General features: G+C 33.6%; 2 protein-coding genes across 10 annotated transcripts in view; one reads left to right on the top strand and one right to left on the bottom strand.

Moving 5' to 3' along the window:
• DNAJC24 (DnaJ heat shock protein family (Hsp40) member C24) overlaps positions 1-13,080 on the bottom strand; it is a 96,484-nt gene that overhangs the window by 8,302 nt on the left and 75,102 nt on the right. For 2 of the 3 annotated variants that reach the window (XR_012013945.1, XM_072791003.1), the window contains one exon: positions 8,090-10,386. Coding sequence is in view for 2 of the 3 variants with exons in the window: in XM_072791003.1 (XP_072647104.1) it covers positions 10,310-10,386 (77 nt within the window). In the remaining variant the exon portion in view is untranslated. Of the gene's footprint in view, positions 1-8,089; positions 10,387-13,080 lie in introns of those variants that run through there. The other variant, XM_072791004.1, reaches the window with a different exon arrangement.
• Positions 1-13,080, top strand: part of IMMP1L (inner mitochondrial membrane peptidase subunit 1) — an 82,830-nt gene that overhangs the window by 55,807 nt on the left and 13,943 nt on the right. For all 7 annotated transcript variants that reach the window (XM_072790996.1, XM_072790993.1, XM_072790997.1 and 4 more), the window contains 3 exons: positions 1,434-1,567; positions 3,139-3,227; positions 7,717-7,843. In XM_072790996.1, coding sequence (XP_072647097.1) covers positions 1,463-1,567; positions 3,139-3,227; positions 7,717-7,843 — 321 coding nt within the window. In that variant the 5' untranslated portion in view covers positions 1,434-1,462. The remainder of the gene's footprint in view (positions 1-1,433; positions 1,568-3,138; positions 3,228-7,716; positions 7,844-13,080) is intronic.

The raw sequence follows: 13,080 nt of genomic DNA, 5'->3' as shown, positions 1-13,080 counted from the left end.
TGCTCTCAGTGCTATATATTTTTAAAAATTAACCTTAAGACCACGGGAACCCAGAAGAGAAGAAAATCTCATCTGTTGAGAGCATTTGGAGAAGAGTTGCAAATTAGATAGGTGATGGATGTCATGAAGAATATTCCAGGCATGAGTGTGGGCATAAATAAGTGTTCACTGGCCAAGTTTACTTGAAGAACAGACAAGTATGATTGAGTAGTCAGGTCATATAAGAGTATCAAGGAAGATAAGGTTGGAAACTGAGAAATGGGATGGGAGCCACCTGTCATGGATCCTGAAAATGAGTCTAAGTACTCTATACTGCATCCGACAGAGAGCCATCAAGGTTATGGGAGCAGGGGAGTAATATAGGAATAAGTGTAACATAATGATTAATTTCTTGACCTCCATCATTTTCCAACTTTGTGATGTTGAGTACATAAGTTTACTATTCTCAGGCTCCTTTTTCTTATCTATAAAATGAGGATGGTAATATTATCTGCAGAGGTTAATTTGTAAAGCCTGACATATATCAAGTATTGAGCAAATGTTACATATTATTATTTATTTGTTTCAGTAAATTTGATCTGAGAACAGTGCATAGTTGCCTAGACCTACACCTTAGGCCATTAGTTGAAAAAAAAAAAAATTTTTTTTTTTAAATTCTTGAAACATAGTTGTAACAGGTAAATAGGAAGGGACAGATTACTAGGAATATTTTTAGATGAATAATATTAATTTTTATGTAGCTTTAATATCTTTATAGGGTTCCTTATGTTGTTTCATAGTATTCATGTGTTCATTGTATCAAAAGTCAATAGCTGACAGTTGAATATAACTTTACAATTTACACAGCACTTTGACATGTTATTGAATTTGATTCCCAGAATCAATCTGTAAGATATTATTTCCAGGCCCAGTGAGGTTAAGTAAGTCTTTGAAAATCACATAAGTTAATGAAAGTATCAATTTAATACTTGAATTTCCATATACTAGTGCTTTTCTCTTTTATTCTAGTGCTTTCTCTTTTATGTCATGTTATGGCAAGAACTGATACAGTGTAGCCGGCAACAATATGAGAAACTATTATTAGTACTTTGAAGGAGTTAATATCTTTTCTTAGGTATCTGTATTAATAGTAAGAAAAAAAATCAAAGCATGAAAGGAAATAAAATCAGGACATACTAGTTATCTAATTTATATATAAACCCACTGATATCATCTGAATATAATCTCTGTTCAGTAGATCGAAATGTTAAGTGGTTATAATTTGCCATTTAAAATATCGCTAGGACAAATGAAAATAAGCTCCTGCTTTTCTGCACCAAACTGTATTAGGCATTTAGTACATTCTGGGTGATTGTTACTATTTTACATTAGAGCTATTTCTTAAGTGTCTTTAAATAGTATTGATTATGAAACTTTTTGAAATTTACCATCAGGCCAATGGTGGCAGAGTCTGCATAGAACTATGCTTCGTGGTGTTCTGGGAAAAACCTTTCGACTTGTTGGCTATACTATTCAGTATGGCTGTATAGCTCATTGTGCTTTTGAATACGTTGGTGGTGTTGTCATGGTAAGTTTTTACATAAAAGAAAACAATAATTTTAAATATGTGCTTTTTTAGTTGAAGGAAAATGTGTTTTTCCTTTATTTTAATTGAATTCATTTAATGAATAAAATGTGACTGTTATAATCTTTCTAAATTTTGGGATGTAAGAGACTGTGTTGGAATTAGCACTTGTAAAAAATTAAGAACCAATAACTCAAATATGGTTTTGTATTCTGTTTCTGACAGGGGCCCTATTAATAATCTGACAATAATAGTTTTTATCATTTACTGAATTCTACTTACTGTGTTCCAGTGATGTTTGATGTTTTATTTTTATTAACTCATTTAATCTTTTCTACTCTGTGAAATACTTATTAGAAATCCATTGTACATGTGAGGAAACTGTGGCTCAGAAAGCTTCAGTAACCTGCTCCAGGTTCCACAGTTAGTAAGTAGATTTGGAATTTCAACACAGATTCTCCAGTTTTCAAAACTCCTGCTTTTAACCAGTTGTGTTTAACTATAATTAAAATAAATGTTCTGCTTGGTGTCAATATTAAAATGTTAAGGCTGCCCCCCGACCAATACTTTTTCTTAATGTTGCATCATAAATCTGTCAACTGTGACTACTTATCTTTTGTCATGCAAATGAAAGAATAAATCCAGTGTCCAGTGAGTGAGTTTTGTTGGTGGTATTGCTATTTTTATCAGGTTTCCCGTAAGGGATTCAAAGTCATACAACCTCAGGTTTAGCTGGAGAAATGCAAATATATTTAAGTGAAGGTCTCCTCTTTGTTTTTTTAGATTTACACTGGTACTTCCAGTGAGTGGGCTACAGAGGTAGCAAACATAAATTTTCATGTGTTCTTTGTCATTTCTGCCTCAGTTGGAGGTTTTGAGTAAAACGTTTTATCAACACCTAAGTGAAATCAATGGAGACTGCTATATTTTAAGTGGCAGTGATCATTTATTACAGTTTTGCGGTATATATGCAGATGGTTGTTTTAACGCATATTAATAGAAAGTCTTTAAAGTGCATCTCATTATGCCACTTATTTTCAATAGAAAAAATAAGCTGCAGCCCATCAAATGAGTAAGCTATTCTCTTGGAAGAGAACTCTAGGCATGAACTTATTGAGAATGGTATGATATTACTTAATAAATTACCATCATGGGCACTTGATATTTATAATAGCAAGAAGATAAATAAATCACTTATTTATTCAAATATTTACTGAGTATCAGCTTTATGCCAAGCACTATATTTGGCATTGGTTATATATCTGGGAACATGAGTGATAAGGTCCCTAACCTCATGGAGCTTACATTATACAGGATGGTCAAAATTTGGAAACATAGATATTTATTCATGTATTGTAATGTATTCTCAGTAAACCATTTTTAATATTTTTGCCTGTGTTTCCAGATTTGGTGGCTACTGTAGAGTTGAACTTATGTAGAAGCTGCCAAAGTAGAAATCATCCTCCAAGCTTGAAGAACATTTGTTTGATTTTCTTTCTTAGAAGCTTGCGCAGATGATTTGTTATATTTAAAAAGTGTTTCTATTCAAATTTAAAAATTACCTCTCTTTTCAGTGTTCTGGACCATCAATGGAGCCTACAATTCAAAATTCAGATATTGTCTTTGCAGAAAATCTTAGTCGACATTTTTATGGTATCCAAAGGTAAATTTGTCATAGATGTTAAAGTTATAGTGAAAACATGTAAATACATTGTGCCTTTCCTGCAGTAAATAAAAACTATAAAAACCCTTTGTAAATAACCAAATTAATGACCAGCTGGTTAAAATTTTGATTCAAGTATTTTTCTCTCAGTTCGAGAAATTTTAATGGTTTCTGTAAACATGAACAGCCTTCTCACTCATTATGTCCCTTGCATTATTGGCTAAAATAGAGTAGCAGACCCTTTTATAATGTACATTCAAGCCTACTTTATTTTTTGTTGGGGCTGGCTCTACAGTGTTTTGAGTAAAGAACCTAGAGACTTTGGAACTATATCACATACCCAATCAGTGATTGGTTTTTAAATTTTTAAAATAACACTGAATTTCTGTTGATGACCATTTTATTCTTCACAGCTTATGATGAGCACTTGATGATTTTTAGACTATAGCACCATCTATAGCTGGGAGCCAGGGAGCTTATCTATTCTGAGTTCCTGATTAATTAAGTTGAAAAACTGACAAATACTGTTTGCCACTAAATTTTTTAAAATCCTGTTCTAAATGGTGTTTCCAGTCCCTGTGATACTGTTTATCCTGCTTAACTATATATTATTCCTTCTGAATGAATGTCAAGTATTAGGAATTTAATGTATTTTCTAAAGGGCACCTCTGATTCCCTAAAATTTTGGGGTTCGTTAGTTTTTCATAATTTTGAAAAAAACAATACCACCCCTTCATTTCCATAAACTCCAAATTTGAATCATTTGAATTGGTATTTAGCTTATGGCAGGAGTAGGTTTAAGCACTCCTCTTTCATTATTTGCCTTTTCTATATAGTCCGTTTTGCATTACTGAAAAATCATCAAGAATAGTATAAAACTGTTCTTGCATCTTAGATTTTGTAGATAGAAGTTATCTCTTGGTAAGGCTATATAGTCTAGCATCATCCCTAGGTAAAATTCTCCTTCAGATCTTTTCCTCTTAACAACTTCAAGATACCTAATTGATAGTTATTTGTTTATAAACTAACACATACATAACAGGTTGTGTTTTTTCTTTTTAACTTCTATCCAAACTACTACATGCAGTCTTTGGATTAACCGGAGACCTAGCATCACTGTAGCATGAAAATAAGCTGCTGTTTTCCATCCTAATGACATGATTTTACTCATAGTCCTTGAGCATCCGTAACAAGGAGCTGAACTTGTTGGCTAAATTTTTGAATGAGTAACTTAATATCATCCTTTTGATTTTGAATGAACAACTCAATATCATCCTTTTAAAAATAGATTCTCTTTGCATTCAGATGAGTAATATAAATAACTACATTCAGTAAATTGAGATTCTTTGAGGGTTTCATTTTGTATTCTATTCGTTCAGGAGGCCCTTACGTTGAAGGACAGCTTAAAATCTGGCATTTATATGAGATATACCAAGTAACTTTTACAATCAGGGGAGTCAACTAGTAACTTCAACTTTAAAAATATTACTGTTCTGAGGATTCTTTTTCTTTTATCTGCAGTACAGAACTAAGATTTCAGGGGAATCTTTGACCCATGGCAAGAGATTGATTAGCTAGCTGCTTGTTTCTAAAGCTAGAATAGCCAAACATTTAGGCAAAATGAAAGTCTGCATACCTGGTATCTAAAGCACATGGATCTCTTCAGTTAAATGAACAGAACATTCATATCTTAAATGATCATAAAATTACTACTTATTCTTTAACCAAATAGGTAATGAGCACCTAATTTATAAGATACGAAGTACACAGAATGTTAAGATGACTGAATAAGATACTGACTCTTTATGAAAGCTTACAATTTAGTATGATAATAAGCATGTTTATAACTATAAATGAGAAAAGAAAATCTAAATTTTCAGTCTATTAAGTTCCTTTTAAAACCCTATTTGAAAGAGTTGAGAAACCAAGGAATAATTACTTTGATCTAAGCTCTGTATTTATATCTAGTTATGCCACTAGAAATATAGTCTACATTAATATTGATTTCTGTAAAAACACCTTGACTGAGGGGCCCTGGCTGTCTCAGTAGGTAGAGTATGTGACTTTTAATCTCAGGGTTGTGAGTTCAAGCCTCATGTTGGGTGTGGAGCCTACTTAAAATTTAAAAAAAATAAAATTAAAAAATAAAACATTTTAAAAAATTAACTTTTTAAAAAACACTTTGACTTAATTATGATTTTTATGTTGCCATGCAAGTGCAGAATTTGTTTTAAGGATCGTATTGATTTGTTAAAAAACATAACCTGAATAAAACACTCTCAGAAAACATTTCTTTCCCCAAAGCAAGCCAAAATCAACTTTGTTTAGTATGTTACAAACTTTGCACACTTGTTCATCTGAAAGTTCCATTGGCATGGTTCCATTTGATTGTAAAGAGACGAGTTTGTCCCATTTCAAAAAAAAAGAGCAGCCTGTATTACCTGCAAATAATAGAATTTAGTGTTTTAAAGCCTTCAACTCTAACCATAAAGTATCATTCCAGTGACTACTATTACTGTAAAATTTCAGAGGAAGATGGTATCTTATATTACCTTACATAGGAATCCGTCTTGTATATTCATCTTTGATTTAGTTGCTTAAGACGATTTTGTTTTACCTCCCAAACTAAACTGTTTTAGTTAATGATTCCCATGTAATTAATCAGATTTTCATTTTGACTTGGCTACCAAAAAGTTTAGAACTCTTGTTAATACTTATATGTAGCAATAACTAGGTTTCTTTTTTTTTTTGTATATTTTTTTATTGAGTTCAATTTGCCAACATATAGCATAATACCCAGTGATCATCCCGTCAAGTGCCCCGACTGAGTGCCCGTCACCCAGCCACCCCATCCCCCCACCCACCTCCCCTCCTACTACCCCTTGTTGGTTTCCCAGAGTTAGGAGTCTCCCATGTCCTGTCTCCCTCTCTGATATCTCCCACTCATTTTCTCTCTTTCCCTTTTAATCCCTTTCACTATTTTTTGTATTCCCCAAATGAATGAGACCATACAATGTTTTTCCTTCTCCGATTGACTTACTTCACTCAGCATAATACCCTCCAGTTCTGGGATGCCTGGGTCGCTCAGCGGTTTAGTGCCTGCCTTTGGCCCAGGGCGTGATCCTGAAGTCCCAGGATCGAGTCCTGCATGGGGCTCCCTGCATGGAGCCTGCTTCTCCCTCTGCCTGTGTCTCTGCCTCTCTCTCTCTGTATCTCTCATGAATAAATAAAATCTTTACCAAAAAAAAAAAAAAAAAAATACCCTCCAGTTCTATCCACATTGAAGCAAATGGTAGGTATTCATCGTTTCTAATGGCTGAGGAATATTCCATTGTATACATAAACCACATCTTCTTCATCCATTCATCTTTCGATGGACACCGAGGCTCCTTCCACAGTTTGGCTATTGTGGACATTGCTGCTATAAACACTGGGGTGCCGGTGTCCTGCCATTTCACTGCATCTGTATCTTTGGGGTAAATCCCCAGAAGTGCAATTGCTGGGTCGTAGGGTAGTTCTACTAATAACTAGGTTTCCGATTTGACTGTCACTTTCCTTTTAGTTATATGTTTTTTGATATTTTGATATATGAACCTTTTATTATAAGTAACATCAAATTATTCTGGAACTATGTACAGATAACACAAATAATTAAATCCTTTCAAATATGTGTGTTAGTCATGAGAATTCATTTACTACTCATTTTTTGCAGAAAGAATGTTGTGTTCTGTTTGGTTGGTGCACTTATTCCTATTTTGTCTCCTTCATTTACACTTTTTTTTTCATTTACACTTTTAAAGATCTTTCTTATTCTTCTAATCCATGTATATTGTTAGTTCTTCCATGAATCATGCCTTCTACATGTAATCATACCCCCCCATGTTGGTATTACACATTTGATATACCAACAATTATCAATTTATTTTTTGTAGTATATGTTTGGGCAGCTTTTTAGCATTTTATTTGGTTGTGTCTTCTGATGTTGTTCCTCAAAATTAAGGTATTTTTTTACTATACTGTAAATTATTATGGATTCTTATATGCTGTAACTCTTCCATTCTTTAAGCTCTAGGGAAATATTTATGATGTTACTGTGTTTTTTTGTGCCCTGGAGTCAATCAGTATTAACGGCTGGACAGTAAATTTACTTAATTTGGTGGTACTTATGTGGAATTGCTTTTGTATGATTTTGGTTCTAAAAAATTTGATACAGAAGTAAGACATAGTGGATACAGTACAAGAAGATAGTTGTTACAGAATTACCAGAAATTTTAAAATCTTCTAATAACTTTTCCACCACTCTTGTTGGATTCTAACCATCACTGTAAAACTCAGTGACAAGGGTTCTCAAAGCTGGTAAATGTATGAGAGGGTCAATATGTGAGAGGATAAGGGGTGTGACTTTGTTTAAGTTATAAAAGTATTCTACTAGTGTCATCCATGTGTTTATGCTTAACACTGACATTTCTTTGACTTTTTTCCCCCTCAGAGGTGACATTGTGATTGCAAAAAGCCCGAGTGATCCAAAATCAAACATTTGTAAAAGAGTAATTGGTTTGGAAGGAGACAAAATCCTCACCAGTAGTCCATCAGATTTCTTTAAAAGCCATAATTATGTAAGTAACATTTTAATTATTATTCACTGATCAACATCAACTGAACACACTGACAAAAGAAAATAACTGCAGTTCACATCTTGAATATAAGTTAATATGCTGCATTCAGTAGAATTTAAGTATGTTTGTATCAAGAACAGTTTGGCTGTTATATTTTATATATTTTAGTTTCTTTTAAAACTCTATATAACTATCTCAATAATAATTGTTGCAGGCAAGATTCTCCAGTGGATGTCAAAATATTGGTCAAAGTTTAAGAAAAGTTTATTTGCACAGTTTCAAAGTATCTGAGATATTTATTACAAAGGGACAAATAGTAGTAGAAGAAAAACTGGCAGACACCACCTTAATTGAGTGATCGAAGTTAGTTTCACCAATAAAAAGACATATCAACATAAGGTAGCCCCTGAAATGAAGCACTAGGAAGGGTATTCTCACTTTTGTGGCATTTCTACAAAAGTAAATGAAACCTCAGTCTAATCATGAGAAAACATCAGAAAAATCCTAAGTGTCATCCTGCAACATAGCTGACTAATACTCTTCAAAAATGTCAAGATTATGATAAATAAGGAAAGATACAAATTGTCAGATTGGAGAAGACAAAGGAGACGTGCCAGCTAAATGCCAACGGGATCCTGGCTTAGAAAATTTTTCCACTGACTTGTTAGTGGCAAATATGGTAGAATCAAAGTCTACAGTTTAGTTTTTTTAAATCCTACTCTAATTTTTAGGATAGAAATTATACCTTGGTCTAGTCAACTTGACTATCCAGTTAGAAAAAGAGAGCAAGAGTGGCAGGATGGAGGAGTGAAGAGCAGACGTAATGTTAGCTTCTCTCACCAATCACACAGCTGCCGTGACCCGGGAGGGTGGGCTTTTGTTTACTGTGTATATTTGTCTTACTTTAATAATTTTATATCTTATTTTTTTACTTTTCTTTAAGTTTTCTGTCACTCTCAAATTATTGATGTAGCTGTTACACCTATTAACTAACTTTATCTTCGTCCCCAACATAAGCAAATAATTGAGTTAAATTGTCTCGATCATTGTGTATTTATTTTGAACTATAATAGCCTCTGATTGCCTTTTAAGTCTGATCAATAGATTATTAAATCTATTATTTATGTACCATCCATAATAGACTATGGTTCAGCAGTGCAAATGTTTTTAATGTTTATTACCACAGTGCTAAACATACTAGTAACTGTTAGCTGATGATGATAATGTTGAAGGTTGTAGTGTGGTATCAGGTAACCTATTTTTTCTGTGACCTTTATCATGGACACTATATCCTGTTATTTTTCAAAAATGACAGATTTTTACATAATGGTTTCACCTTCATATGACTCTCAACATTTCATGAGACATTCTATCACTTTTAAGTTATTTTAGTAACAAGCATATGCTTGATACCAGAAATAATTTTGTCAATAGAATAACAAAACATATAAATGATATAGCACCTACTATCTGTGTACTTAAACACCACACAATTCTTGTTTTCTTTTTAAGAGTTATTAGAAGAATATCAGGGGATTAGATATTTGCTAAGTAATCTGATAAGACAAAGGATTACAAGATGTAAATTTTTTTGAATATTCTGTTTTTAAGGAAAATATTCATCTAGTTTTTATGTTCAGTGAGTGGATAAATTAAGACACTGCCATATTGTTCTAGATATATTCCGTTCACTTGGGTTTACATGTTTACAAGTGACTGACATAATTGTAATACTATTGGCCAACACTTATATGCTTCATTGGTACCAGATACTGTTGAAACTCTTCACAAAGGTTAATTTATTTATCATCATCACAACAGCAATCCACTGAGATACGTAGTAATAGTAGTATTTGACAGATGGGAAAACTGGACAACAGAAGGTTAAATAGACTGTCCAGCTTCAAACAGTTAGTGAGAAAAAGTTATAATTCAAACACAAGTGACCTGGCTCCATCCAGAATTTGTACTCTTTACCATGCTACTACTACCTCTCCCAAAATATCCTCTACTCGATTATTATTATTATTTATGCTCCCATCTCATCAAATTGTACTTCCCTTAAAATATATTTGTTTTCATTATTTTTTAAAAAGAAAAGGAACTATTTCTGATCAGGGACAGTATTGGTCCTAAAAGAAAAGCCAGTGATTTTTTGAAGGCTTTTCTGCCTCCACCAGTTTTTCTAGGCTGGGTTTTTGAGCAATAAGAATTGTGTAGTTATTACAGAACCACTTTAGCAAATGTGTTCCATTAATCAAGGTGATTTATAACAAAAATTCATCCAAGTTTGGAGCATTCTGAAGAGATATCCAAACCTTTGCAGGGTCTCCCCCTCTAGAGGGTTCCCTTTTTCAGCTATCTCTGAAGCACACTGGTGCTTTCATATATTTTATGAAATAGGTTTCTTTCCCTTACCTATGTATCCTCTTAGAAAAATCATTGTTATTTATGATGAAGACATTACTATTCAGATCTTGACTGAGTTGCTTGGTAAAGATGAATATTAAATGTGTTTTGAATTCCAGGTCCTCCTCCCGCTCCTAAAAAAAAAATTATTCTCCTAAGTAGGTGCTTCAGAAAGCAAAACACCAAAATTGTCATTTGGAACTTAGAACATAGAATTTAGCATATGAAAGAAATAGCATTGTTCCTAAGTTGGCAAAAAAGAATATAAACCGATCATTGGTTAAGTGATGTGGAACCATTTTATTCATTCTGGAGTTCTAAAAGTCCATGTGGCAGCAACACTTAAAAACCATGATTTATTTTTTACATTAAGCATTTGGAAACTAAGCAGTCCTTATCAGGTGCTATTGCAATGGGTTTTGCTCGTTTCAATGGTATTGAGGCCAATAATTCTTATCTTGGGTTATGGGCTAAGTATTGGCTACTAGGATATGAGCTTAATTTGTGACTTTCAAAAGAAACATTATACTCAGCTCAAACATCTTGAATAACTTGCCTTTCTATACTGTAAGAATTCCTCAGTTTTAAGTTAAAAGCCATTAATTTGCCAAAAATAATTTAGTTGGAAGCAGAAGCATTTAGCAAATAGGAAATACATAAAATGGTCATTATCCTGTCGATTTGCACAGTAGGCAAAGTGCAGTATAAAAGCCTGTATAATGTAGTTTCAATTTTCCTATGGAAAATAGGCCCAGGGCTCAGGAAACATGGTGAAATTTTGCTATAAAGTTCATGAAAAGATGAAGAGAACACTTTATAATTTTTCTGAAGGTAATATTGTGCTATAGTTCAGGGCTATGACTTTAATCCATAGTGTCACTAGGGTAGTACAGGTTAGGCATTTTGCAATATAGTAAGTTCCTGTCAGCAAAGAAAGGTGCTATAAAACTTCCCATTTAAACAAACTCCTTTGACACCACATCTTCCTATAGGAAAGAATTGTATCTGCTTACTGACCCTGCCCTGAACTTCACATTCTTTCTTGAGTTCATCTCTGTTAGGTTTTGACTTCACTGAAACCCTTCTTGTCGGGTACCCACTGTTCCTATCCATCAGTCAACTTTAGTCCTCATATTACTTGATCTTTTGTTAGTATTTGAAATATTTGTTCTCAAAACCTAGTTTCACTTAGTTTTGGGGACTGCACACTCTGGGTTTTCTGCCTATTTTTTTGTTTCTTCTAAGATTCCTTTGTTGGTTCCTCTCAACATTAGAGTAACTAAGGGTTCATATTTTAAACTTCTCTCATTCATATACATTGACCCATTAGGTGGCCTCATCCTGTCTCATGGTTTTAAATACTACCTAACTCCCAAATTTATGTCAGCCACAACCTGTTTCCCGAACTCCAGAATCCTATATCTAATAGTCTGCCTACTATCTCCACCATAGTACATAACATGTACTTCCAACTTAACATGTCCAAAACCGAACTCCTGATCTTTCTCAAACTGGCTCCTCCCACACATATCCGCACTGCAGCAACAGCAACTCCATCCTTCTGCTTGCTCAGGTTATAAATCTTGGGAGTCCTTCTTGCCTTTTTTCTTCTTGCACTGTGCATCTAATCCATTAGCAAATCATGGTGACCATATCTTTTAAATACAATCAGAATTAGACCACATCTTGCCACCATCGCTGCAACCACTGGGGTGCAAGACAAATTCATATCTTTTTTTCTTGAAATAACTTCTGAACTGCTCTCTTGTACTATTTGCATTTTCTTAAATTTTTCATTTTTAAAATCTATATATATAGGTTAATTATAACATCATTATTGTTATTGGCAGGGATGGAAGCAATAGAAGCAGTTTTACATTTCAAAAAGAACTGTCTAAATGTTCTCAGGATATATTGGTGGTACAGTGTTTTTAAAAGGAAAAGTTGTAAATGGGGCAATTTGCCAGTGATAAAGGTGTTTGACAGTGTGTTAGAAAATATTTTTGAAAAACTGATTAGCAAACTGAAAAACTCACTAATTGGACAGCATTAGAAAATGGTCAGTGCATATAGTAACACTAATAGCCCCTTAATGTGTACTGTGTATTTAGGTTATAGTTCAAATCCATGAATATCCTAATGCTGTTTTTCTGTTTGTTTAAATGTCATTTACTTTAGCTAAAAGTCACAACCATATGGTCTTCTATTACCACTTGAATTATAAACACAAAAAGTACTTATGTGTAGGGAAAAGAGTCATCAGATTGAAAGGGCTTGTTTATTATAAGCTGCTGATACACTAAATCCTATGTCATTTAAATAGAAGAACTACCTAATAATGTCACTCATTACAACTAGGATATCTAAACAAGGGACTTGCTTTTTGCAGACTGTAGTGATAAAAACCTGTGCTACACATCCATTTCTCAGCAACGGGTCCCAGGATAATCAATCATGGCATACTGCTAATGCCTTGATTGCAGCTGATGTGGAGGAAATATGTTTACTTTTTTGCTAAAGTGAGGTTCACTGCGGAGATGACGTGACTTTTTCATCCTATAGCTAACACAATTCTGAAGATAAATTTGACTTATTGTTTATGATTCTGAGGTGTTTTTCTTCTGATATTTAACATTAAATAATCATCCTTGAGGCCTCCACAACTTAAGAATTTTCTGATGTGTTCTCTGAACATTTTCAGAATAATTTAATCTTTTTTTTTTTTTAAAGATTTTATTTATTTATCCATGAGAGACAGAGAGAGACAGAGACATAGGCAGAGGGAGAAGCAAGCTCCCTGCAAGGAGCCTGATGCGGGACTTGATCCC

The sequence above is a fragment of the Canis lupus genome, chromosome 21 (genome assembly GCF_048164855.1).
Source record: "Canis lupus baileyi chromosome 21, mCanLup2.hap1, whole genome shotgun sequence".
Taxonomy (NCBI): Eukaryota; Metazoa; Chordata; class Mammalia; order Carnivora; family Canidae; genus Canis; species Canis lupus.
This window is presented reverse-complemented; position numbering and strand designations above follow the sequence as displayed.